The 22236-nt window shown below is 43.3% G+C and overlaps 3 protein-coding genes across 4 annotated transcripts; 2 read left to right on the forward strand and 1 right to left on the reverse strand.

The window, feature by feature from the left end:
• The first annotated feature begins 3875 nt into the window (after positions 1 to 3875).
• Positions 3876 to 8220, forward strand: LOC127763439 (uncharacterized). Of its 2 annotated transcripts, none has more exons than XM_052288141.1 (15): positions 3876 to 4209; positions 4607 to 4707; positions 4885 to 4990; positions 5083 to 5226; positions 5612 to 5716; positions 5828 to 5911; positions 6076 to 6191; positions 6296 to 6397; positions 6477 to 6590; positions 6678 to 6734; positions 6820 to 6886; positions 6959 to 7012; positions 7400 to 7474; positions 7564 to 7599; positions 7714 to 8220. In XM_052288141.1, the coding sequence occupies exons 2-15, from the start codon at positions 4676 to 4678 to the stop codon at positions 7825 to 7827; spliced, it is 1206 nt and encodes a 401-aa protein (XP_052144101.1). In that variant the 5' UTR covers positions 3876 to 4209; positions 4607 to 4675; the 3' UTR covers positions 7828 to 8220. The 2 variants fall into 2 exon arrangements, with proteins under 2 accessions (XP_052144101.1, XP_052144102.1); XM_052288142.1 differs by having other exon boundaries at positions 4613 to 4707.
• A 7070-nt stretch (positions 8221 to 15290) lies between these two features.
• LOC127763430 (L-type lectin-domain containing receptor kinase SIT1-like) lies at positions 15291 to 17679 on the forward strand. Its single transcript, XM_052288130.1, has one exon. It carries the CDS (start codon positions 15373 to 15375, stop codon positions 17422 to 17424), a length of 2052 nt encoding a protein of 683 aa, XP_052144090.1. The 5' UTR covers positions 15291 to 15372; the 3' UTR covers positions 17425 to 17679.
• A 1477-nt stretch (positions 17680 to 19156) lies between these two features.
• On the reverse strand, positions 19157 to 21155 carry LOC127763434 (putative F-box/LRR-repeat protein At3g18150). The gene is made up of 5 exons (XM_052288136.1): positions 20692 to 21155; positions 20089 to 20116; positions 19862 to 19874; positions 19583 to 19758; positions 19157 to 19324 (listed from the first exon to the last, which is right to left on the reverse strand). Exons 1-5 carry the CDS (start codon positions 21027 to 21029, stop codon positions 19157 to 19159), a joined length of 723 nt encoding a protein of 240 aa, XP_052144096.1. The 5' UTR covers positions 21030 to 21155.
• Positions 21156 to 22236: the final 1081 nt, after the last annotated feature.

Here is a 22236-nt window from a genome sequence, read left to right on the forward strand (position 1 = left end):
TATGTATTTCTTTTTACTATTATAAGGCCCAAAATATAAAATTTCTAATTGATTCAATAACTAGGGGCAGACGCATAAATAATCAGGGGCTGAAATGAAAAATATACTCAACAATAGTCTCTGTTTTAGATTGCGTGGCTTTCATTTGTTCTTATCTTATTTGGCATGCTGAGACATTGGTACCAGTGGTCTTCACTGTACATGTCGTTAAGCCTGGTTCGATATAGAACTCGTGGCTTTTAAGCCACATGCAAACTAAAACAGTCATATTAATTAAATATTATCTATTACAAATTTTAAAAATAGTTTTATATAGTTTTTAAAAGAAATCTCTATTTGGAAAGTTTTTAGAAAAACGTCGTATTCAATAATCTGGAAAGCTTGCTCTCGGTAAATGAGGTAGTAAATGAGGAAGTAGCTCGCTCCAACAAGGAAAACGTAAGCCGGATAGCATAGGGTGTGTTTGGTTGCTCGTATGGATCTAGCCTGGCTCTTCTCCCTCATCCAGGCTAGAGACATACAGATGCAGTTGTTTGGTTGTCTGTATTGAATGAGTCAGGATGTGGTTAGATGTTATTTGGTTGGCTGCATGAAAAGGTGGATGGAACACTTGCATACAAGAGATGTTTTTGGTTGGATGGATATATCTTTGGGTGTAGATATCTCCTCTTGTGGGTGGTGAGGTTACGAATATTTCTAAAGTAACCATTTTTTCTATAAAAGTCAGTTATACTTACTAGGCATATGTGTTTTCTTGAGATGGTCATTTCAGAGTACAAGACTAAAATGAGCTGATCCATCTCCGTTCTCTGCCTTGGTACAGCCGTCGTCAAGATAATCAGCATGCATATCTACAAGTGACAAGATTTGACAAGAAGAGAAAAGAACATATTTCTGAACAAAATTCTGTTGACAAGATTCACAAAGAGCGGTATATATCAGAATTCACATCTTTCCAGGGTACCAAGCTAACAGCAAGAAAAATGACATGTGTAGACAAAAAATGAAATGAGCAGTATATATCAGAATCCATATGCTCACATCATATATGCAGTCATAAATAAAAGCTTCCATGCTTACATCTGTTCTTATGAATAAAACAGAGGAGCAGTGTTCATCATATCTAGCTTCTTCCCAGGTGACCCTAAAAAATATGAACAAGTGTACAAAATATGTTCTTATTTATGCATCACAAATCAGCACCATTCATCACGTGCATCCTTCACATTTGCACTATTCATCAGAAATGACCAGTTGCAAATAGTTTGACCAAGTTTGCATTTGTCAGTACAAATGGATAAACAAGGAACAAGAATAAAACAAGTGCAGAAGGACAATTTAACTCATGTCATTGCAGCATGGAAAACAAGTGCAGAAGGATGAAATTTAACATGAGGCAGAGATCATGCAACAATAATATGGTGTCCACTACACATTAACCATCACATAGCCATATGTGCATATATAAATTTGGTGTCCCACTACCACCTTAGTCAGAGAGTAACCAATATCCTACCAAAAAAATCGAAGGAGGTGAGAAAGGGAAGAGGAATACCATCTTTGCACTTACCTCAGATCTTGACAGAGAGAGCTGAAGACGAGAGGCTGTGAGGAAGACGAGCAGCCGGCGGCGAAGGGAGATGAGCAGCCGCGGCGGAGGGTGACAGGCTGGTGGCGTAGGAGGGAGATGAGCTGCCGGCGACGGAGAGAGACGAGCAGCCACAGCGGAGGGAGACGAGCTGCCAGCGATGGAGGGAGACGAGCAGCCGCGCCGGAGGGAGACGAGTTGGTGGCGATGGAGGGAACCGGCGCTCACAACCGGCGACGGAGGGAGCCGACCCTCACGCCCGGCGACGGACGGAGGGAGCTCGGCGACGCAGAGAGCGCTCAAGGCGGGAGATGCGCTCCAAACCCTAGCTTTTCTTTCGGTTGGAAGAAATGAGGAGGGGAGAAGCGCTCGAGGCAAGCCGCGGTGACCCTATCTCCTGCTGGTTGTACGCGTGGGTGCAGCCTCGCTGCACGCCACGAGCCAGGCCACCCTGCGAAGCTCGAATCAGCCGTTTCCCCTCAGCCTGGCTCAACGGGCCTTTTTGCATCTCCTAGGCTTGGCTGAGACCCCCGTCCAACCAACCAAACAGGCGATAGGCTGCACGCCAGATGTGGGCCAAGTGCAGTCCAGGTAACCAAACATGCTTTTGGCCCAACCATGTATGTGCATCGAATACTCCATTCATTTTTTTTAATCCTAATCATTTTAGTTATTCATTTTTATACTTAAAAATGACTTTTACATATAAGTCATTCTAGAATACCTATGCACTCTTTCAGTTTTTCTATGTTCACTAATGAGTCATGACAAATAAATGCGTGATCTTTTGCAGCATAGTATAATGAACAACAATAAGTGAAAGAAGCATTGGTTGTCTCCATGAATATCAAGGTTTAATACCCGGCATCCACGAATACTACATACATACGAGTAGAATTCTAATAAAAATTTAGCGAGGATATGCATTTATTGCTAGTCTCGTCTTTAAGCATGTGAATGAGGTGAGTGCGTATGTGCATGTTGTGTGTATAATCGGAAAAAAAAGTAATAAGTAATTTAAGCTACTTTCTTAAAACTTGCACAGAAGGTTAAATGATTATTTACATTTCAGAGATAAAATGCATATCTCGTTGTCTCGTCATGCCATCCTTATAGTTAGTCTCACCTAAGGGTATTCATAATACAATGAGTAGGATTAAATGAGTTGCTATATATGATAAAATATGATGTGGCAAGTGAGTAAATAAAGAAAGTAAATGAAATCCTATATATGATTCTTTTTTTTAGGGTAAAATCCTATATATGATTCTTGTACAACATCCAAGATATAATGAGAGACGGGTAGCACTAATTCAAACAATAATTGAGAGATGAGTAGCATTCAATTCAAATATGATAGTTTGTACATTCGAAAAGTAATAGTGTCTTGTATTGATTTCTTTATAATGGGGAGGATATGAAAATCATGACTAGTTTTTTATATTGTGATTGCTCTAATGCCATCCTTCTTCGTGTGCATCCACGTGAAGAAATAAACACAATGTGTGTGGACAAGTTAGAAGTGGCATGGGTCGTTCAATCGAACGGTCGAGAGATGTATGAAGAGCAGTGTTAAAATTGGTTGTGCTGTTTAGCTTACCAAGTGTTTTTTTATAAAACAAATTACCCTATTATTCTTTTTAGAGTGACAAATATCCCTATCTAGAGGATGTAGTACTACTTTGAAAAGATCAATAAACACAAGTCGACTGCACACGGTTTCATAATACACGTCCCTTCTCTACCCATACCCAAAGGAGCATGTATGAGTACTTCCTCTGTTCCAAAATAAGTGTAGTTTTAGCATTGTTCATGTCCAACGTTTGACCGTTCGTCTTATTTGAAAAAAAATTATGATTAGTATTTTTATTGTTATTAGATGATAAAACATGAATAGTACTTTATGTGTGACTATTTTTTTAAATATTTTTCATAATTTTTTTAAATAAGACGGATGATCAAAACGTTCAGCACGTATATCTATGACTGCACTTATTTTAGGACGGAGGGAGGTAGTACATACAAATCTGCTTTCAGCCCCAGGAACTTTCCTAATCCTAACCTGCTAACCAACCAGAAGATTACCGCTAGTCAAACAGACATCTTCCCCCAAGTATTCCTCTCTCTCTCTCCTTTTCTTTTCTTTTTAATTTTCATTCAGGGGCAAACCAAACCAAACCAAGCGAGAGAGACAACAGCACAGGACAGCGCAGGGTGGACTCGAGGTGGACCCCACCTGCCAGTGACCGCCGACCTCCCTCTCTCCTCTCGACTCTTTCAAGCTGCGAGACGAGAGGAGACGAGAGGAGAGCATATCGCTTAGCCAGAGAGAGAGGAGAGAGAGGGAGGAGAGGTTCTCGCGGCGGCGAATGATTGGGGCGCATGTGTGGGACAACCAGATCCTAGCTGCTCATCGCGATACAAATCCCATCCCCGTCTACCCCCCAATTCCATCGCTGTCCTCCAATCTCTCCTCTCTCCCAATCATCGTCTCATCTGCGCGCCGTCTCTCCCCCCGATTCGGCTTCGTCCCCGCCGCCGTACTGCGCCGCCGCCGGTGCCGACCTGCTGCTGCTGCGGGGGAGATCTGTCCGGGTGTGCGGCTGATTCGCTTTCCGTCGGTACGATTTCTCAAGCTTTTGTTTGTGGGGGGGGGGGGGGGGGGGGGGGGTGGGGCGGTTCGATTTGCTGTGTGCGCGTAGGTAGAGGCTGCGACGACGCGGTCAATTTCAAATCTAGCTCGCGGGACCGCGTCCAATTTCTTGCGGTAGATTAGTGATTTAGTGGTCGCGTTTCGCGTTCCCGAGAATGGTCGGCGATTGTCGACTTGGGGGGAGAGATTCATCGGTCCGCATCTCGAATGAGCTTGTTGTAGCGGGTTGTCTACTAGTAACGATTAGTTCAAATTTTAGGGAGCTGTTTCTATTGTGTTTGAATTTTGAACCAACTTATGCTATTTGGGAAGCACTGATTTGTTGTTATCTTGCTTCGTTGTGACTGTGGTTTGTGAATCGACAGCTGCAGCTCTACAGGTTTCTTCGGCAGCAACTGTAGTAGAAAAGAAAGAGGGGAAGATTCGCAGTTCATATGGCAAAACCTGCTAATAGCATTGGCCGTAGGTAGGTTTGATACTGCAGCTACTGTTTATTCTTAACTGTTTCTTTTCCGTTTCTAGCGCTGATTGATAATTTATCTGTTGCCCACTTGTCTAGTAACACCAACCAAGTGTTCTTTTTCTTTCTACGGTGCTCATGGTTGCACATTGTAATTTAATTGTGAACATTCATCATCAACAGCACGCCAAGATCAAATGAGGGGATGAGGCTCATATTCTCGGCAGTTGTTGGTGTTATGTTGGGATACTTGTTTGGGGTTTCCTTCCCTACAGTAAATATAACCAAGGTGAAGTAGATCGTTTGCTTCTCTTGTTTTTTCTCATCATGTATTTTGTTTAGGAAAATAATCTTTACTTTCTACATTACTGCATTTCGCAGCTTCACTTCCCTTCCAGTATTATCTCCTATATAGAAGATAGGAACTCTGGCATCACAACCCAGACATTGTTAAATCATGCGTGGGCATCTGCAAATCGTCATAACAAAAACAATTCCGATTCAACCTCTGAAGAAGTTCCTAAGGTACGTTCACATCAATACTTCTAATACTTTTTAAGGTTGTTTGTATTAGTTGAGTTGGGCAATATTCTAGTTGGGTTGGGGACTACATTTTGATATGTGGGGTCTGTTAATACCACTCCTGTGTTTCTCATGCATAATGTGTGAAGTTCTAGGCTGAAAGATTACATGAAGGACGATATCAGGGTTTTCTGTCTATATTAAAAGTTTTCTGTTGCATCTTATAAAATTATGATAATTGATGATTGAATCTTGAATTGTCGATATTAGTGTACTACAAGGGACTCTTCTCAACTAGTAATTAACTGAAAAGTAGTTGGTTACTGGTCATAGACCACATTTCCTATTGTTTATTTTGTTTTAAAGTCACATGCAATTCTTTCTGCAGATTTATGTTCCCACAAACCCTAAAGGTGCTGAAAGGCTCCCACCAGGCATTGTTGTTTCTGAAACAGATCTTTTTCCACGGAGATTGTGGGGTGATCCTAGTGAGGTTTGTGGTTTCTTTTGTTGTAACTTTGCTCAGTAGGGCATTGAATTAGATGGTTTCTATATCATTTTTCTTCTATGATATACAATCTGAAACATATGGTCGTACTGTCAGGACCTGAGTAGCGAACCACGGTACCTTGTTACTTTTACAGTTGGAATTACACAGAAGGCTAATATTGATGCTGCTGTCAAAAAGGTAACTGAGACGGACATCTTGCATTGCTTAAATTTGGTGCATCAATCAACTATACCCTGTAACAGATAAACAGTTAATCTTGCATTCCGGTGAACTGGTAGTCACTTTTTCTTAATGTAAATATGCAATTATTGCTTCTGAATTCATAGAAGCTTTTCATATAGTTTTCAGATAAATTCACTATCATGCTATTCCATTATGATGGCCGGACTACTGAATGGGATGAATTTGAGTGGTCTAAAAGAGCTATCCATGTGAGTGTCAGGAAGCAGACTAAGTGGTAGGTAAAGGTTATTGTTATTATTAATATGTTATCTGTGCTGAATCCATTTGAATTTTTGCTGTGAAGTCTTAATACTGTATGTACTTGTTGTTTTACCTAAGGTGGTATGCAAAGCGGTTTTTGCATCCTGATGTTGTTGCCCGATATGACTACATATTCATCTGGGATGAGGACCTAGGTGTTGAGCATTTCAATGCAGAGAAGTAAGAACTGCATTTTTGTTCCTTTATCTGTTGACCTTGTGTTCCACTTGGGTGCGATTATGTTTGTACTCTTTTTCAGGTATATTGAACTTGTTAGGAAGCATGGGCTAGATATCTCTCAGCCTGGTTTGCAACCTGACAAGGGACTGACATGGCAAATGACAAAACGGCGAGGTGATCAAGAAGTTCACAAGTGAGCCGCTGAATCCATATGGTTTTATTCAATGATTAATCGTTGGCCACCTATATAAGATTCTTGAGTAACTTTTTTCTTCAACAGAGTAACTGAGGAGAGGCCAGGCTGGTGCACTGATCCCCATCTGCCACCATGTGCAGCGTAAGGGGCTAAGGGCCCAGAATTTTATTGTGTATTTAAATTTCTTTGTCCAAATATCTGTATTCACATTCAATTTGATGTGCAGATTTGTTGAAATCATGGCAACCGTGTTCTCTAGGGATGCATGGCGCTGTGTCTGGCATATGATTCAGGTGGAGTGGCACTACATGTTCAACTTTAACATTGTTTATAACAGTGGTATTCTTACACACTGTCTTCTGCAGAATGACTTGGTCCATGGATGGGGTCTTGATTTCGCTCTAAGGAAATGTGTGGAGGTACTCTTTCTTTGTTCTTTTCCTATGAAGTGACCTAGGAAAAATGATGCTGACTTTATGGGTTGATTATATTCTGGGGTGGCTGGAGTGGGCCATGAAATGGGGTGGGGGTTGGGATTCTTGGGAAGAAGCTACATATATTGGATTTTTGTTTTTGTGGTTGGATAGTGGGAAACCACTTCTCCTGAACCCCAAATAGCAATGAGAGAAGTTCAGAGCTTCTGTTCTTAGTCTGATTAACAACATTAATTCACCTAAATTTTGAAGTCTATCATCAGCAATTATTTTTGTGCTCCGCCTTCATATCATTTTCCACTTCGAATGCTATTCCAAATCATCCATGGATCACTGAGCTTAAACACTTCTGTTTTACATGAAATTAATCAGCCTGCTCATGAGAAGATTGGAGTCGTCGATGCTCAATGGATTGTTCATCAAGCTGTGCCATCACTTGGAAACCAGGTTAGCCCCTAGCCAACTATTTTGTGTACTGTCCTTCATTTTGCTCAGTGAAACTGTGTAACCTGATCTTGCACTACTTTACCTTGCAGGGCAACGCAGAGAATGGAAAAGCACCATGGGAAGGGGTAAGCAAATACATATCCTTATGTAATCTGCAGTTTTAAATGTTGTAGATATTCCCAACGCATGAACTCTGTACAGCACATAAATTCCTCTTACGATGGTACGTTTTGTCTCAGGTAAGAGCACGCTGTAGGAAAGAATGGGAGATATTTCAAACGAGGCTGGCCGATGCCGAGAAGGCATACTACTTATCACAAGGAATCACACCACCCAACTCGACCCTAGTTTAGAAGAACACACGAACACGACACGACCTCACCTGTGATGGCAAGGTTTCTATTTCGGCAACCTAGCTGGACCTTCCATATTATTCAGTACGTTCATCAAAGCAGGTGCCTCTATATAGAGCTACAGTTCCTTTGCCAGATTTGTACATGGAAAGCTCCCGTGGATCCCACGACTACTGTTTAATCCTAGCTTTGGTTCAGTTGGTTCTAGTCTCATTTTGTTTTTGGGTAGTGTGACTAGCTGCGATGTAAGTAGGCGATGTAGCATGGATTCTGAGGGCCGAGCACTTTGTTTATACTATCTGTTGTATCATTGACTGGATGCAATGTTGGCGTTGCATTGATTCCCACTACTTGTTTCATCATGTAAATTATTCAGCTGGTCTTACTGTTTTATGGAGTTAAGGTCGAGCATTTTGTTTTATGCCACCTGTGTAATCGCGGCCACGATCTCCTACAATGTTGTTGTCTAGCTGCAGCAGATGGCGGCGACTCTGCAACCTGCAAGCATGTCTTACCATTAAGTTACACTGTCGAAAAAGTGTTTTTTTTTTCAAACAGGACCGTCTCTAAAGGTAGATTCCAGATAACTACAAATTTTGTGGACAAAGTACTAGACAAGAGAGGAGCTGTTTTTTTGACACAAGTTTGTACCCCCTCCATCGACAAATGTATGCATATAGCTAAAATCCCATAAAATATTTATGGACAAAGGGAATATAATTAAACTATGGAAAATTTTGTTATAGGATATCCCTATTGTGTGGTTTTCTCCCATAAGCTCTTGTCTGGCATTGGAGGCACAATTGTGGAGTAGGCAGTCCTGAACATGGCCACTGAATAGTAGGGGCTGACATAGTTTTCTAGATCCACTTCTCTCAGGGATCTAATGAAAGAGATGTCATGTCTACATGGGAGGCCTGTTAGCTGCCATTCCTTGCAGCTACATTCCTGTTTGGTCAAGTCCACTGTGTGTCTCCATGTTGTCAAGTCCATGTTTGCACCACTGACTTCACCTACAAATGGCAGACTCTTGTAGCGATTGTAGTTGAGATTCCTACTTTTGTCATGGAGTTGCTTCATTACATTTCCCAGGATATTGCCTTGCAGCTTGAGAGATAGTTTGTGCCTTGTACACATCCTCTCCATGATCATCTGCCTAATTTTGTCAAGTAGCTCAACTACAGGTAGTGACTTCTCTAGCCTAATCCAACTGTTAAATGTCTCTGCAATGTTGTTTGTGACATAGTCACACTTAGATGTGGAGAAGGTAGACCTTGCCCACAAATGCTGGTGATTCTCTTCAATCCATTGCATTGATCTTGGGGAAGCCTCCTTCATGATATTGAAATGCCTGTCAAAAACATCTTTCCTATATGCTCTTGAAGCTAGCCATAGATTTCTTTCAAATACTTCTCCATGGAACCTTTTCTGAAAATTATTGTACAAATGCCTCATGCACTCTCTATGCTCTACTCCATTGTTGAACACCCTTGTCACTGCAGCATCTATGCCCTTGCCTGCATCAGTAGACAGTACTAGGCCTTGGGAGATCCAATTGCCTTATTTAGACAAACCATGAATCATTCCCAGTTTTACTTTGTTTCAGATTCAAAAACAGCATAGGCCATTGGGAACATCCAAGTGGCCATCTATACCAATAGCTGAAGCCAACTGTCATCTTCACTTGCCTGTTAACACAGTTGAATCAATGCCTAGATATGGCCTGCACCCATTCAAAAATCCATCTATACAAGGCTTCAAAGCAACAAACATCCTACTGAATCTATGCTTCTCATTAATCACATCATACTCTATCTCCACTATACTACCAGGAGATCTCTTCTTAATCTCAGCTTTAAAACTGTACACTGCCTCAAAGCTTTGCTCCCAGCCACCAAGTATCTCATCTAAAGCCATATGCCTACCATCCCACACTACATAGTATGACAGCTTGATTAAATATTTCTCCTCTAAAGTCTTCTTTAAAGCAGCAGCCCCTATGGTTGGATCTTCTCTCAGCTTGTTGATAACCTTGTCCTTAACCCAAGAATTGCTGGTCATGCAATTATTCTCCAATTTGCCTATGCTAGCATACATATGCTCATATGGCATCTTCTTTATCTACAGTAGAAAAGGGACAGTACACAATGCATCATTGTCCAGTTGCAAAACAGAAATGACAAAGAAGTAAAAAAACTATTTAGCTATATACCTGCCAAGTTCTACCATCTGGCAACCTAGAAGCATGGATCCTCCATTTGCACCTCTTTGCCTTACAATAAGCCATGTATCTTGTGGCCTCAGAGTAGGGAACTGCAAGTTCAACCTCTTTCAGAAACAACATATTGTCTTATACACCTCTTAAAACAAAGTCCATCCTCAAAAGTAACACCAATTTCTATCCTTGGATTGTCTACATCAGTTATATGAATTAGAGGCTCACAACCCCTATTATCATTGATTTCTAAATCATCTACTGGATCAGCATTCTCTTCATCACCACCATCATCATCAGGAGTATAATCTGGATCATTAGCCTCATCATCTGACACCAGCTCATTGTAATTCTCCATCTCATCACTAACTCCCACATACTCAACCTCATCAAACTCACCCCATGGATCTGGATTTGGCATTGATTGATCTGTAGCTTTGTCCCTGGACTTGCTACTTTTTTTGGTGGGCACCTTTTTTATGGTAGCATCTCTGGTAGGTACATTATCAGCCTGACTTGTTTGCGTGGGTAAAACCATACTTAGTGGAACCATTGTGTCAGCTTCATCATCCACACAAGACACAATTTGGGTACAAGGCATGATATCCTCACTCACTGTCACTTGCAATGGAAGCTTCTTAACATCCCAGTATTGGTTAAATGCCTCTAACAACATAGCATCAGAAGAAATTTCTACATCCCTACCCACTCTCTTGTCCTAGAAAGTCACTGTAAGCTCCTGCGCACTACCACGGATGATTTCATCATCCAAGTCCTTCATCAAATCTATCAAGCATACTGACTTTATCTACTACCCACTTATGTGTACTAGAAACATGATAATCTTGGCTACCGTTATCCATATACTCAACATAAGCAACAACCCTAACCACAACTCTGCATGCATAGTTCGGATCCATCCTACAATGCGACGGCAAATGAGGAGAAAAATAGGCCCCCAAATCAGATCCAACAAACCATGCATCCCAAACGAATCAAAGAGGGGGGAAAACGAATCAAAGAGAGGAAAAATACTTATCCTTTGGGCATCCATTTCGGCGTCGCCGGCATTGCCGCCACCACAGATTCCACCACCTCCTGCGATAGTGAAGCCATCACCGTAGGTCAACCTTGCATTCCGGCGGCGAAAATGCCTAGGCACAGCCAGCAGCGAGGGCGGCGGACTGGTGGTGTTTCGGGAGCTAGGGTTCTACCGCCGGTGGTGGTGGCGATTCGATCCTAAACTGCAATATGAGGATAAGGCGTAGGGGCATTTCGGTCCGACCACGTAAAAAACCGGGCTGCCGACCGCCACGTCAGCACGACAAGTTTCATTTAGATGGCATTGTGTTCATCGGCAAATATCCACGGTTATGGAGTGTCTTTCCCCAAGGCCATGTTTTTGTGGTGTCCCTGGGCTAAACCACACAGTAGGGATGTCCTGTAGCAAAATTTGCCTTAAACTATAGGTTTTGTTGACCACTATCATATAACATTTAAAAAAACTGTAAACCTTCGAATATTATAATGAACAGTAGATTTGATACTTTGCTGCTGTTTTCATTATATAATTTAACTTGATTTTGATTCTCTGTGCATTTTATAAGTTGTGATAGCAAACCTATAGATAAACATTTGCATTACTAGTCAACATGAGAAACCCAATAAAAAAGTCATGAATTTATGACTTAGGCTAATATCTCAATTGGATTGATCAAATCGGACAAAACTGAATTGAATTAAGGGCTTGTTCATTTTATAGCCACTTTCAACTCTACTAAAATTTAACGATTTTGGTACATTTTGTTATTACAAAATTTTGTCGACGCTGGATGTGTTTAGTTTAAAACCTTACCAGCATTTATAGAGTTTTTCAGAGTGAAAACTTATAGAATTACTATAGTTTGGTAAGGTAGTATTGGCAAGGAATAAGTCTACTTTGCCTCCCTCCACCTCATGCGTATGGTTGAATCGCACCTCTCAACCGCAAAACCAGGTATAACCTGTCCCCTAACTTCCAAAACCATTGCAAATTGACTCCCTTGGTGGTTTTGGAGCCGGTTTCGTCCTACGTGGCACTTACGTGGCAAGTTGACTTGGTCTTCATCCCATGTGACATCGACGTGGCGCTTACTTGGCACTAAAATAAAAACAAACCTAAATAAAAATAAAAAGAAATTTTGGGTCCACGTGGCAGTTACTCAACTCCTCAGTCTTTGTACTCAGCGGCGAGCAAGATGGAGAGAGCGGTGGGGCGGAGGGAGTAGCAGGACGGCGGGAGCGGAGGGAGTAGCAGGACGGCTGGAGCGGTGGGGCGACGGGAACTCCGCGAACCACCTCTCCTCGCCACCAACTCCTCATCCCCGCCTCCTCTCCTCCCTTCTCACCGTGTTGATGGCGGTGTTGATGGTGTTGGTGTCAGCACAGTTCAAGACAACAGGAACGGCGGAGTGGCGGCATCTCCTCCGACCTTACCACCACCGCCTCTCCTCCCGTGCCCCTCCTCAGCCGCCTCCTCTCCTTCCTCCCCACCACCTCATCCCCGCGCTCTCCTCCTCCGACCTTGCGGCGGCCAGGTTGATGGCGGTGTTGATGGTGTTGGGGTCGGCAGCTGGGTTGATGGCGGCGTTGGTGGCCTTGGGGTCCTAGTTGAGGGCATCTCCGTCAGCCAGGTTGATGATGGCGGCCGGTGGGTGGAAGAGGAGGTGAGGTGAGGGCGTTGGGCGTGGGCGGCGTAGACCGCGTGGCAGTGGTTGCCTCCTCCTCCCTTGATGAGTTTTCACCGACCATACCTTACACTGACATGTGGGGCTCGCGTGCTGACTCGGCTAGTCAACGGAGTCAAAGACGGCACGTAGGACAAAACCGCCTCCCAAACCGTCCAAGGAGTAGATTTGGAACGGTTTTGTGAGTTGTAGGATGGGTTATACCCGGTTTTATAGTTGAGGGATGCGATTCAACTAGGCGCATGAGTTGAGGGAGACGAAGTAGACTTATTCCTACTGGCAATAATATGTTTGGTTTGTTCAGAGGCGGAGGGCCCCATACGGCACGGTGGGCTGGCTGGCCCAGCTAGCCACCGGCCGGGACCCCCACCTCCCCATGGATGTATTGTTCTAGGGATTTTCCTTTTTCTAGTTGCATGGCTTGATGTCCCAACAGCATCTATGCACGATCCAACTGAGTTTCTGCTGGTGTTTTTTTAGTGTTGCTGATGCATGATGCCTTCCTAGTGTGTTGCTGCTAGCTTGCTGCTGCATGATGCTGCCTGCATCTATGTTGATTGGTTACTTGGTTAGGAAAATTCTATTAGTGGCACCTAATTAATGTCTGTGCTTTTCTACTCCATCGAGCTAAATTTAATCACTTGCTAAAACTATTGCTAATTGAGATTCAACATTACAACATCTGATAGAGAGGGTTTCATTTTATTCACTTATAATTTAATCGTCGGACGAGGGAATTAAAAATATTCGAGTCTCTTAGTTTTTGGTGAGTGGCACTTTAGATAACTTGATTTTGCCTTGTGACGCCATCGGCAGGCTGTTAAGGTGCCTGTCTCAAGCGCTCCAATTCATAGGATAGGTAGAATACTCGCAACGTAGATCTCCTGCGTGTTCTAGAAACAAAATACTCGCAATGCTCGACAAGTAAAGAAATAATTAAACATATATAATTAGTCAATTTGATTGAAGGATTTGAATTTTGGATTTGTAATTAATTATTTTGTTGTTCCAATGATATCTGCCGAACGAGGTATATCCAAAATTTAATGGACGTTTACAAAACAGTCGCATTGCTGGTAAATCAACTCAATAATTATCACTACACCACATCTGTTCAACTTAATAATTAATAATGATTGAAACTTTGTGGTGTGTAAGGAGTCTGAGTGTCCTGTCATTTTCAAATTTCAACCCAACGTTAGTATTAAATGAATAGCCTAAATTTATTGACTTAATATTGTTTTAGAGCCATGATTAAAATTTATTGACTTAATATTGTTTTAGAGCCATGATTAACTTCTTAACTTATTGACAATTTAGAGAAGCAATTGTTAGTTCAGAAAAGAAGGTCAACCATATACAATAATTTCAAAATTAAGCAAATAAATTAAAAGAGGATGATAATTTATTAGACATGTTTAAGGTTAATTTTTTATAATATAGCGAAAAGCAAATAAATTAAAAGAGGATGATAATTTATTAGACATGTTTAAGGTTAATTTTTTATAATCTAGCGAAAGCACTAGTGGTGCAGTGGAGTCATGGATACATGACTTCACCCAGGTCATAAGAACACAATTATGTACTTTTAATAGGAACTTAGTGATGTGTTAAGAGGGTTCACTCATGGGTGTGTGCTCATCAGCTCATGTAAGCATATGTTCATCTTCTGTGTAAGTGCGTAAGAATTACTCCTACCAGATATTGAAGTCAGTTTGAGATTTCAATTAGAACTGTGCTCAATCTATAACTAACTAGTTTTTTCATATTAGGATGAAAAATTAGATTGTGAGCAGAGTTTGAAGACAAGAGAAAAAAAGTTGAACTTTTCCGTTACCAGATTCCTTATGACGAGAAATTTGGCAAAAATTTCGTCCAAAACAATTTCTTTTAAAACTATAACGCCCCCTCCAAGTCTGGGTTCATGCATCCTAATTAGTCACATCCCCATAAATCTCAAATGCCATACCGATCAGGTCATGCACCAACCCGTATTTCTTTCAAAATTTCTAGATTGGCATCAGTAGGTTCTATTTTTTGACGCAACAGTAGGTTCTATTTCATCGTAACCATTGTGTCCACAGAAAAATACGTACGCCGTATATACCTTTTGCTTACATCCATGGCAAAACACAGAGCCAGCTGACCTTCGCTTTACTGGCACTGAATCATTGAAAGCAATTTGCCTCCATTTTCTCCACGAATTTCCCTATCAGCTTTGTCGGCTACTGCTACCATGAACAACCCAAATTAAAGCCATATATCAATCAAATTATAATAACCGAGAGAGCCTGGTCCAAGATGAACAGTTAAATACAAGCTACTAGACCGTTTCCAACATCTCCATCATGTTAATTCTGTCACTCGTTAAGTCACACGTCCTCATCACGCTATGAATGCAAGGCTCAATTTTTCTCTTCTTTTTTTTTCAAACCAAATATGAGTAGGGAGATTGACTAGGCAAATTCAAAAGACTTCGGAATTCAACGTACGCGTTGATATGAACCACAATTGAGCTGAAACAGTATAAACAGTATAGTAGATCATTTGCATTGATCAAACAGTAACAAAAGTACGTACGTGTCGCCGCGCGGCGCCGCAGACATGACCGGAACAAAGTACGTGTCGTGGTGCCTCGCTCTCCTCCTCCGCCTTGCGGCCGTCGCCGGACTCGCCGACGACGGCCAGTTCCTGTACAACGGCTTCGCCGGCGTCAACCTGACCCTCTACGGCGCGGCCAGGATCACGCCGAACGGCCTCCTCAAGCTCACCAACGGCACGGTCCAGCAGACGGGCCACGCGTTCTACCCGCCGCCGGTGAGGCTCCGCCGCACGCCGTCGACAAAGACGAACGGCACCGGGAACGAGAAGGCGGTCCGGTCCTTCTCGTCCTCTTTCGTGTTCGGCATCGTCACCGCCGACACCCAGGACCTCGGCGGCCACGGCGTCGTCCTCGTCGTGGCGCCCAGGGCGAACCTCTCCACCGGCCTCGCCAACAACTACATGGGCCTCTTCAACGGCACCGGCAGCGTCGGCAGCGCCAGCAACCACCTGTTCGCCGTCGAGCTCGACACCATCCAGAACCCCGACTTCCGCGACATCAACAACAACCACGTCGGGATCAACATCAACGACCTCGCGTCGCGCGACAATGACAAGGCAGGCTACTACGACGACGACGACGGCCGGTTCCACGACATGACCCTCATCAGCGGCGACGCCATGCAGGTGTGGGTGGACTACGATGGCGACACCACGCGGGTCAACGTGACGCTGGCTCCGCTCGGGGTGCGGAAGCCGGCGAGGCCGCTGCTGTCGGCGACGCACGACCTCTCGACGGTGATCGTGGGTGAGTCGTACATCGGCTTCTCGTCGGCGACGGGCACGCTGAGCACGCAGCACTACGTGCTCGGCTGGAGCTTCGGCGTCGACATGCCAGCTCCGACGATCGACGCGGCCAAGCTGCCCAAGATGCCCAAAAGGAGGACACGGTCTGATCAGTCCAAGACAATGGTGATAGCTCTACCCATACTCTCTGTGGTTCTCCTGCTGTTTATGGTTTCCTGTGTTATACTTGTGCGGAAACGGTACAACTACGGTGAATTGCGTGAGGATTGGGAGGTTGAGTTTGGGCCGCATCGGATCCCCTACAAGGATTTGCGTCGAGCCACGGAAAGGTTCAAGAACAAGAACTTGCTCGGTGTTGGAGGGTTTGGGAGGGTGTACAAGGGAGTATTACCAAAATCTCGTTTGGAGGTCGCGGTGAAGAGGGTGTCACATGAATCGAGGCAGGGAATGAAAGAGTTCGTTGCCAAGGTTGTCAGTATTGGTCGCCTCCGGCACCGGAATATTGTGCAGTTGCTTGGCTACTGCCGACTTAAAAATGAATTACTTTTGATTTACGACTACATGCCAAATGGGAGTCTCGACAAATATTTATATGGTCACAACAACATGCCCGTCCTCAGTTGGGCTCAGAGGTTTCTAATTATCAAGGGCATTGCGTCTGGTTTATACTATCTTCATGAGGAATGGGAGCAAGTTGTAGTCCATAGAGACATCAAAGCAAGCAATGTGCTACTTGACAGCGAGATGAATGCTAGGTTAGGTGACTTTGGTCTCGCTAAGCTGTATAACCATGGCAGCGATATGCAAACAACAATTATTGCGGGTACCTTAGGTTATCTAGCTCCTGAGATAACTCGAACCGGAAAGGCATCCCCTCTAACTGACGTGTTCGCGTTTGGTGTATTCCTTCTTGAAGTTACCACTGGACGGAAACCTGTGGAGCGAGACACTGAAGGAGGCATACACATGTTGGTTGATCTCATATCTGCGCATTTGGACAGGGAGACACTACCCATGGATATGGTAGATCCAAGACTTGAAGGTGAGTATAACACTGATGAGGCGAGTTTAGTGTTGAAGCTAGGGCTTTTGTGCTCGCATCCATTGCCCGATTTAAGGCCGAGCATGCGACAAGTCATGCAGTACCTCGATGGTCAGTTACCATTCCCTGAGCTCGTCCCGTCTCACACGAGCTTCAGCATGTTATCCATGGCGCAAAGCCGAGGTCTTGATTCATATGCCATCTCTAAGTCGTTATCGTCCATGGCGAGCATAAGCCAACTAAGTAGCTTCTCAAGTGGGAGATGATCGACATGCATTCAGCTAGCTGGCCCCTGTTGTCTAACTCTGTTTTTTTAGTAGTGTGTTAGCCTGATAGGTTCCATTTTTCTTTTACACCGAGTCTCTGAACATGCACTTTGTTTGTGTTAAAACATGTTCATGTAGTTGACTATAGTATAGATTGTTCAGTGATGTATGTCCGTCGCAGACATTTGTTCACTGTGTATGTAGATTATTGATGTTAAACTTTCATAGAACATGATAATCAGAGCAAGATTTGTGGTTCAGACAAATTAGTTGATTGAGATGGTAAATGAACCCATCCGATTGGTGGTACTAGCTTCTTCATGTTTGTGCTTCTTGGAAACTATGGGTGCAGTGCATGTCTAAATATCGATTTCTAAATCCATCAGACAACCGAAATACTGGGACTCAGAAGGAAGAGAGAAACATTACTACATATTTTCTTTGTAGTTCTGTATAGAGCTAAGATAAATCTTTTATCACTGTTCATAGTTGTACATGACACATGAAAACATGTACTGAAATTTCAGACATGTTTGGATGGCACAATCGGCTCCATTGTAACATTGTGGATGATAACCACTGAAACATGCAAGGCAGTCACCCCGAGATGGAGCCAAACTATTATTTTGGCTGGTTTTGATACACGGCCTTACGGCCATAGCCATGACAACATAGCTTCAGGAAATATGGCATAGTTCAATCAAGCACAAGATAAAATATTAGCAGGGTATTCTCTGGCACCTAAGAATAGGCCATCTTCAAATTCCATCCTCCTTTTCAACAGATCCATCTTGGAGAAACAATTAGTAAATTTTAGAACCTGCAAAACTGCTCGTGCATACTTGGAAATGTGGATCATTCCACATAATCTTCTAGAGATTCCAAGATAAGCTCAAGTAATCAGGTTTACAGTTTGGAACCTCTTGTCAATAGACCATATGGAGGATATTGAGAGCATATCATTCCCAACGTTCTTGAACTGAATATGACAGATTGACAGATCCTCCACGGAGCAATCTACCACAGACACAAAGAATAGGCGGATAATGCTTTCCTCATTACAATAACACAAGAACGAACTGGCATATGATGCCTATTAAACATATTTTATCTAGCTAGTACCTTCTGAAACTGAACTGAAGGGATTTTCAGATTCCTAACAGCAGGAACAACCATTTGGAAGCCCCCACGTGCAGCAAAATTTGAACTGATTACAAACTACAGTAATTTAGCTTCCAATCTGAAGAAACATCTGCTTCAGAAAGAGTGACTAAACAATCAGATTCAGGGCTTTCTATGAGCCAACACATCCCAGGCAAAGAATGCCCCAAGCTTAGATGAACAACAGTCCATGATCACAGAAACTATAACATCAGACTTGCACAGACCAAACATTGCAGGTTTACAGCAAGAGATAGGTACCTAAGGGCAAGTGCAATTATGATTCCCTAATAGAGTCAAATATATAGCTTGAAACTCTCAATTATGTGTCTTAAATCGACCATGTTCACATTTGCAGAGTAACAACTGACAGATGTTATCTTACAAAATGTTAAGACCTTCAAAGGGAGGCTCAGGTCCGTTGGTTTCCTCAGTTTTCATACATCAAACACTAACATTTATTTTACCTGCTCAAAAACAGAGATAGCAACTTGTCTAATTGAGATGCACTAAGAACCAACATCATAATTCATGTTATTAGAGATCCACCAGATATGTGATAGCAGTACGGCTAGTTTATCTGCTCTGTATTAGCTTCTTTAGTGTCTGCATCTTTTATCAGGTTTGCTAGCATCCCCAGATGGTTCAGTGAGCTTTGTGCGGTTCTTCGAAAGACCTGTAACCCCATTTGCTGTGTGGTGTTGTGTGAACTACTGTTTTTGTGGGCTTTCTTGCAAAACTGGATCACATTTATCAAAAAAGTATCAGACAGAAGATTTGATCAGCAAGAAAGTTCTCAAGGACCAAACCAGTTTCTACATCTACATTCAAAGGGGTCAGTAAATGACAAATCTTGGACATTCTTAATATCTGAATCTCCACAGAGACATCTATCAGTGGTAAAATAGAAATGAGCACCTCTTGAAGCCCTTTTGTCCAGCTGAAGCATCCGACATTGTTTTGCAACAAACTCCTTATAGCAATCTCCAGTGTTTACCACAAATTTCATAGACTCTAGCACTCTCGCGTTCAGTACAAATAATTGGGCAAAGTGAACTTGTGAGCAGATACCCCGATAATTGTCCAAAACTACTGTCTTGAGACGGATGTCAATGTTCTTGTTAAGATTCCGGTATTTATGCCACCAGACCTTTTTGTATCCCATTGACAAGCCTGAAAAAGGACAGAGAATAAAAATCAACCATTTTGGTGGAGCAGTAATAAATTAATCACAAGGGCAGCCTGAAACAATAAACAATTGGTAAAGAATAGTTACCTTGAAGTATAACCTATCCAAGCAAGGAAAGCAGCATCAAGTCAATAACATTATCCACATTAAGCATATCCACATGGATACCTAAAATCTTCACATTGCACACAACCTCCGCCAAACTTTCGTACTTAACTCCCTTCAACAAGCATAGGCCATCTATAAGAGCAGACATAAATTTCATCCACACCAACTTAGAAGCCTTCTAAAGGGGAAAAAAAGAGCATGGTTACCTTAATAACTGTGGTGCCAAACGTGAACCTGGAGTGGACAAACCATGGATCACAAAGGCAGCCTACGGCCTTCAGTTTAGGCGCGGAAATTATCAAATACATGCAGGTCATTGCGCGATTCAAGATGGGGCAACTTCTCAAGAAGAGGGGCGTCCTCGATGATGAGTTCTTGTAATTGAAGGTGTCCAATGCTATTACGATAGGATATGATGCGTGCACCGATGCTTCGAAGGCTAGGGGAATTGATCCGAAGATAATGGAAACCAAGGCTGCAGTTAAGCAGCAAGCATTCCAGGACAGGGCAGCTGGCAATCATGCTGTGAAGTGAGCCCTCAGAGACGGTGACATGCTCAAGCCCGGGATGCTACAGATGGGGAAAGTGTAGCTCTTGGATGGTGGCGTCAGGGAGCAGGCATCTGCCGATGGTGACAACACGGAGGCTGGAAGAGAAGCGGAAGGTGGGTGCCGGCGGCGGCGCATCTCCTTCTCTACAGTAGCGTTCGCTGATGAACTCTAAGCTCCTTGAGGTTGTCGAGCGTGGCGGATCGGAGCCAGGCGTCCACGGCGTCCGGCCGGTCGACGAGGTGGTGCGCTGGGACGCACAGACGGCGGCAGGGGCCAGGATGGGTGGAGAGGATGCTGGAGACCACGCCAGCGGCGAGGGCGTCGTTCTTGGCGCTTAGGCTGGTAGTAGTGCAGTCGAGGTTGAGCGGAGAGGAGCGCCAGATGTGGCGCCACCGGCAGGCGAGGATCTGCGTGCTGCCGGCTTCTTTGGTGGGGAGGCGGGCGACGATGTCGCCAAGGATGGCGTCCGGGAGGTTGCTGATGTGGTCGGCGCCTTCTTCGTCCTCCTCCGCCGCCGCCGGATGCTCCTCCGCTTCTCCGATCTCAGGTGGTCCCGACCTCCTCCTCCTCTTCGCACTCCGACCCAACGCCCCCATTTCGTCGAGCACTTGTGCTTCACTGCTTCTTCTTCGCTCCTGTTGGCGCCTGTGGTTCTGTCCTTCGCCGGAGGACTCGGCGGCGGCGGGCGGCTGGCGGCGGCGGATTGCCCGCTCCCTGGCCGTGTGACCGGTCTCGACTTCCTGTCATGGCCCGTGGCCGGCGGCGTGCGATGCCGAGGTGAGCAGGCGACGCGCGGGAGATGCGAATTGACGGCGCGAGAATTAGGGATTTCGGGAGAAGGAGGAGACTTGAGGAGGGGAGGAAGAATCTGAGAAATGATCTAACAGAGCCCAGCGTCATGGGCCCACCAGGCCCAGTAACTGCTTCATCTGCCGTCATTGTTGTCAACCGATGGGAATGATGATATAAAATGGCCCGTGCTTTACGGTGGGATATATTTTGATATTAGAGAAATGATAAAATGATTTATAGATTAAAGTATTATAAAAATGATTTAAGAATAGTGATTTAGAAAAACGGCATCATTGCTATGGCATGAAAAGAGTTTCTGGTCCGGATATACAAATTATGCAGACAAAAGGCCATGTCGAGTGTTCGTCGTGAAAAAACTTTGAATCCAGGAAACTTGCAGTTAAATACAGTAATCTAGTTTTAGAATGAAATAAATTGTAGTATACTTGCATGTTGAGTTTTCGTGTGTTTAATGGATTGATGTGGCATGTTTACATGTAGGTTTTAGGAGCGCTAATAAATACTATGCTTGCATATTAAGTTTTAGGTGTTTTATGGGCATTAGTTTTATAGAAGGAAGATATACGCCCCGTTCTTTTAAGATACATATTTTGTTTTATATTAGTTTTGGTTAACACGTCCTTTAAACTATTGTAAACGGTGTATTTTATAAAAGTAATTGTTTATATAAAAGTCATTCTAAAATATCAGATAAATCTATTTTCAGTTTAAAATAATTAAATTATTTTCCTCATTTTAGTATTTTACGTGTCCAGATGTAATTTTTATGGTATAAACACGGTATTCCTCTGGTACTCCCTCCGTCCCATAATATAAGTTATTTTGGTCCAAAATAACTTATATTATGGGACGGAGAAAGTAATAATGAATTTGGAATAGAGTGTCACCTAAAGTTTTTATATTACAATAGCTAGTGCGGTGTAGAAAAAATTGGCGTTAATTAAATTAGATTTGTTATATAACTCTTAACTCCCGGCATCCCGATTTGAT

The sequence above is a fragment of the Oryza glaberrima genome, chromosome 2, assembly GCF_000147395.1.
Source record: "Oryza glaberrima chromosome 2, OglaRS2, whole genome shotgun sequence".
Classification (NCBI taxonomy): domain Eukaryota; kingdom Viridiplantae; phylum Streptophyta; class Magnoliopsida; order Poales; family Poaceae; genus Oryza; species Oryza glaberrima.